This window comes from Bombina bombina, chromosome 1, assembly GCF_027579735.1.
Source record: "Bombina bombina isolate aBomBom1 chromosome 1, aBomBom1.pri, whole genome shotgun sequence".
Lineage (NCBI taxonomy): Eukaryota > Metazoa > Chordata > Amphibia > Anura > Bombinatoridae > Bombina > Bombina bombina.
Genome location: NC_069499.1, coordinates 595,048,973 through 595,054,972, shown reverse-complemented (window position 1 = coordinate 595,054,972; position 6,000 = coordinate 595,048,973). Strand labels below are relative to the sequence as shown.

The window sequence follows — 6,000 nt, the reverse complement described above, 5'->3', positions numbered from 1 at the left end:
CCACCCTCCCGCATTGCAAACACTATTTAAATGTTATTAACCCCTAATCTGCCATCCACCCACATCGCCCCCACTATACTAGTTATTAACCCCTACACCGCCGCCACTATAATAAACCTATTAACCCCTAAATCGCAAGCCCCCCACTATGAAATATACTAAATTAAACTATTAACCCCTAAACCGAAAGCCCCCCACATTGCAATAAACTAATTTAAACTAGTAAACCCTAAACCTAACGCCCCCTAAATTTATATTAACATTACAATTTCCTTATCTTAAATTAAATTAAAACTTACCTGTCAAATTAAAAAAAACAAAGTTTAAACTAAAATTAAACTAATATAACGATTAAACTAAAATTAAACTACCAATTAAAGACAACTAAAATACACCTTTAAAAAATCCTAACACTACTATAAATATTACAAAGTATCTAATTACAAAAAATAAAAAATACTAAATTACAAAAAATAACAAACACTAAATTACAAAAAATAACAAACAAAATTATCAAAAATAAAAAAGAATGACACCTAATCCAATAGCCCTATAAAAATAAAAAAGTCCACCCAAAATAAAAAAAAAAACACTAGCCTAAAATAAACTACTAATAGCCCTTAAAAGGGCCTTTTGTAGGGCATTGCCTAAGTTAAACAGCTCTTTTTCCTGTAAAAAAATACAAAGACCCCCCAACAGTAAAACCCACCACCCAAACAACCCCCAAAATAAAAATCCTAACTCTAACAAAAACCTAAGCTACCCATTGCCCTGAAAAGGGCATTTGTATGGGCATTGCCCTTAAAAGGGCATTTAGCTCTTTTGCATTGCCCTGAAAAGGGTATTTAGCTCTTTTAAGAAAAGCCCAAACCCTAAACTAAAAAAAAAAAAAAAAAAAAAAAGTTTTAAAAATCCTAACACTAGCCCCGAAGATCCACTTACAGTTGCTAAAGTCCCGCTAAAAGGATCTTCATACCGGCGGCTCCATCTTCATCCAGACGGCATCTTCTATCTTCATCCCGGCGGCGTGGAGCGGGTCCATCCTGAAGACATCCGGCGCGGAGCATCCTCTTCATACGGTCGCCGCTGTATACTGAATCTTCAATGCAAGGTACACAATTCAAAATGGCATCCCTTGCATTCCTATTTGCTGATTTGATTTTGGAAATTCAAATCAGTCAATAGGAAGAGAGCTTCTGAAATCCTATTGGCTGTTCAAATCAGTTAATAGGATGAGAGCTACTGAAATTCTATTGGTTTATTTGAACAGGTAAGTTTGTATTTATTTTAACTAGGTAGTTATTAAATAGTTAATAACTATTTACTAACTAGTCTACCTAGTTACAATAAATACAAACTTTCCTGTGAAATAAAAATAAAACCTAAGCTAGCTATAATTGGGGTGCAAGGGAATAGTGGCTAATAACTTTAGTATAGTTGCGGCGATATCGGGAGCGGCAGCTTAGGGGTTAAAAACATTATTTAGGTGTTGGCGATGTCAGGGGCAGTAGATTAGTGTTTAGACGTGGGGTTTATGTCAGGATGTTAGGTTTAAACGTTACTTTTTTTTCCCCATAGACATCAATGGGACTGCGTTACAGAGCTTTTCATTCCGAGATCGCAGGTGTTAGGTTTTTTTTCTGACCCGCTCTCCCCATTGATGTCGAAGTCGAAAGCGTGCACAAGCATGTCAAAACAGCGCTTGTATTTTGTGCGGTATGGAGCTCAACGCAACCATATTGCACGCACAAGGTGGCTCTTTCAAAACTTGTAATGGCTGCGCTATAGAGGATGAAATATAGTACCATGATGCTATCTGAATTACTTTTCTGTTGCTGAGGCATATAGAAAGTAGAATGTAATTTCTGTAAATAGGAAGAAAAGTTCTATATGGGCTGGAAGATTCTGTAAATTTCAGTTTATTTCTGTATGGAAATAATGAAATAGCTTGAAAACAAGAAAAATGGTTTTAAAATACAACTTTTGCTTAATAGTAAGAGTTGAAGTTTCCTATTTAGGTGATATGTGTGGGGAGGGGGCATTCCCACCCTACAGTGGAACCACAGCTCCTCCCAGTGTCTATCTTGAGCACTGCACAGCCAGATGCTAAGCATTGACTAGAGGGGGCAGTTCCAGTGAGTAGTTTGTTGGGCTGGGAGCAGGGAGCAGACGCTACATCTCTCTCATCATCTGGACACTGTTCCCTACAACACAAGACCCAGCCACCAGCTACCACTCTGCAACCAGTGAAGGACCCTACCCTGCTTGTGTCAGGTATGATCACTATATTTTCACTTTAATTATCTGTAGTCTAACCACCTCCTTCTCTGTTCTGAGACATTGTAAAGATCTCACACCACTTTAAAAAGGGGAACATTTTTACAACTAACTAAATAAAGGCACATTTTAAAGCAATATTACTTACTTAGTAATTTTATTATTTTACTTTCTTGCTGTTTTATGTTCTTAGAATGAAAATGTTATTGAAAAGCATACTGTAGTAGTATAGTGTAACATAATAAATGCAAGATGCTGTACTCTGACAGACAGGGTGCTCACTCCTTTTTCATTGCATAGTCTTACTGAGCAAACCACTCTTGTTTATAACAGACTGAGGGAGCTCATCTTCTGTGTATGACATAGACTGAGGCAGCCCCTGTGTTACAGGGTATCCAGACAAACTGAAGACACCTGTATGTGTCTGTGTGTATGTGACTACGGGAAGCCTTTCCTATGTGTATATAACATTACAGACTACAGAGGTTCATATCTTATGCTCGACATTACATATCTGTTGTGTGTTTAACACTAGGAAATGTGCATAGACTTTAAAAGGGAGCACAACTACTATATGTGACATAATCTAAGTGAGCCTCTTTTCTCTTCTGGTGACAGTGGCTAGATTAAAGAAGTCGACAGTGAGATTTTCTGCATTTTGCTTTTAAGCCATAAAGCTAGTTTACTAAAGATTGAAAGATCTCTCCAAATGTTTGTTGTAAATCAATTTCTAAGATAGAGCTTGGTTTTACTAGGGATTTCTTCAAAAAGTTAATGAATCTAGGCCTGAGATATACTGAGGGACCGAATTTGAGTATGGCCATGATTACTTAGCCCATTTCTTATATGTGATACTCCACCAGGATTCACTACAAATTCAAAGTACTCTTCAGTAAGAAAAATCTATCCAAATCTATAAATCTATTCTTTCTCTATATCATTGATTCTCTAATTTCTGGAGTGTTAACTCACAAAATAGTGCTCTGGTTCCAGCCTATTTTACCTTGAAAGGCCCTCGATATTTGAAATTAGGGTTACTACCCTACTATTATTTTACCATCATGTAAGACATTTTTTTAAATGGAGGTTGATGTAGACAACAAACCATAAATGTAGAATATTTGTTATCTAATTATAAACAAATGATACATTAAATTCAGTCTTATTTTCAGTTTTATTTTCTAAAATTTTTATGCTGTATATTTTTATATTCAAATGTATGCAAATTAGAATTGGCAAGTGTTTTTTCCAAGAAAGGTGGCACCCTATTTGTAATGTATAGCTATATCTATCTAAGTATCTATCCACAGTATCTGTCTGCCTATCTATCTATCTATCTATCTATCTATCTATCTATCTATCTATCTATCTATCTATCTATCTATCTATCTATCTATCAATACTATTAACCAAGAAGCATACACAAAGTGAGGCCCTTAAAAGACAACAGAAAGGAGCCACATATGCACTTTTAAGTCCTCAAAATGACCACATGATACTTTTAACCCTTAGAAATGTGTTTACATTCTCTGTGTGTCTGGAGGCAATTTATTAAAAATGAAAAGCTAGTGTAGCTGAAGTGCTGGTGCTTTGTGGGTAAAACTGAAGATTTCAGCGAGTTAAGATGACACTTTTTCCAATTCTAGAAGAGAGGCTGGGGGCCAATGGGAAGGTGCTCTTGCTACCACTTGTATTTGACAAGCTTGTCACTGTGTTTCACCTAATGTGTCTCTCCCCAGGGTCATCATGACACAGCTTCCTGTGCTAGGTTTGCTGCTGTGCACCTTGACTGGATCTCTTTTGGCACAGACTGATGACGTTGCATTAAGTTTACCATGTACAGGTAACTGATGTATACACACCATAATAACATGTCCTTTGTGTATTGTCTCATACTAGTATTATTAGTAAATAGTGTGTGTCATTAAACCACTCTTTGCATTGTAATGTGACTTGAGGTCTTCATACAAAGGCACTATCTAATGTGTCATGTGATTTATTTATTTGCGTTGCTATAGTCTTACTGTATGCTCCCTTTGGCACGCATCACTTTTCTTTCTGTTACATTACTTGCAATTATAGCTTGTGTACACTCTATTTGTAATTTGTTCTGTTAGCTTGTGAGTGTCACCGCACAGGCAGTATTGTGACTGCCAAAATATCATAACTACATGCTGTTGACAATTCTGCTGGAGGGTGCAGGTGTGTTGAAGCACTTTACTGGTATCCAAAGGGTTAACTCACCCTTATTCTAAAACACTAAGGGCTAGATTACAAGTGGCGCGCAAACGATTGTGCAAGGGTTTTTGCGATCGTTTGTGCGCCTATTAAATTGTGCTAATAATACAAGTTTGGCGAAAAATAAAAAGTGCCACAAAACATCAAAAATATATTACAAAGTATACTTACACTTATAATAACACTGTCTAATAAAAATTATTAAAATAAAATATTGCAAAGAAAAGTTATAAGGGCTCAAAGATATGAGATCTTGGGTGTCAGGGAAAAAAAAGCTGCCAAAGGACTTTAACACTGAGATACATACATATACATGTCTAAATATGTGTGTATATATATATATATATATATACAGACACACTGTATATGTCTATATATGTGTACATATTTATTTATGTATTTATATGTGTATATATGTATTTACAGACATATATACACATATAAACACATAAATATATGTACACACATATAGGGGGCGATTTATCATGCTGTAAATGCAGCAGTTTCCGTGCGAGCCTTCAGGCTGGCCGGAAACAAAAGTTAAGAAGCAGCGGTCATAAGACCGCTGCTCCTTACTCATCCGCCACCTTTGAGGTGGCGGACTGCAATCTTCTCGATCAGATACGATCAGAATGATTGACACTCTCTGCTTGCCGATTGGCCGCAAATGTGCAGGGGGCAGCATTGCACAAGCATTTCACTAGAAATAAGTGTATGGTATCGGCATTTATCGATGTCGGGCGGACATGATTCGCTACAGCAGATCATGTCCGCCCGACACTTGATAAATTGGCCCCATAGACATATGTATAAATGTATTATAGCCTTTTGCCGTTAAGTAGATGAAAACAAATAAAAACATATTTATGCAATATTCATATTTAATAAAGGTTTTAACTATGTATTACTGTAAATATTTCACATTACAATGTTCTGTACACAGGGGAATATGTACTTTGCATTTTAAAATAGATATTCCTATATATTTCTGTATATATCTATAGGTATAAACATATATTTGTTTAAAAAAACATCAGATATATGTAGAAATGTTTGTTTGTTAGGGGTTGTTTCCAACTTTTTTTTCTCCAATGACTTTTATGGGGGAATACGTAAACACGGACGATATTTTGAGTTTGGATTTTTGCGCTAGTCAGGTTACCGCTAAAGCAAAAACAGTTTAATTTGAACTTGTAATACCAGCGCACCCAACTAGCACAAAAATCTTATATCTAGCGGAGTTATCGCTATAGCGGAGACTCACAATACCGCTCCACTTGTAATCTCTCCCTAACTGTGTATACTGTTTGTGCGTATGTGTATAGAGTGTGTGTGTGTGTATATATATATATATATACAGGGAGTGCAGAATTATTAGGCAAGTTGTATTTTTGAGGATTAATTTTATTATTGAACAACAACCATGTTCTCAATGAACCCAAAAAACTCATTAATATCAAAGCTGAATAGTTTTGGAAGTAGTTT

General features: G+C 36.0%; 1 protein-coding gene across 2 annotated transcripts in view; it reads left to right on the top strand.

The window, feature by feature from the left end:
- The first annotated feature begins 2,124 nt into the window (after window positions 1–2,124).
- COL6A2 (collagen type VI alpha 2 chain) overlaps window positions 2,125–6,000 on the top strand; it is a 63,620-nt gene continuing 59,744 nt past the window's right edge. For both annotated transcript variants that reach the window (XM_053698899.1, XM_053698900.1), the window contains exons 1-2: window positions 2,125–2,274; window positions 4,017–4,120. In XM_053698899.1, coding sequence (XP_053554874.1) covers window positions 4,024–4,120 — 97 coding nt within the window. In that variant the 5' untranslated portion in view covers window positions 2,125–2,274; window positions 4,017–4,023. The remainder of the gene's footprint in view (window positions 2,275–4,016; window positions 4,121–6,000) is intronic.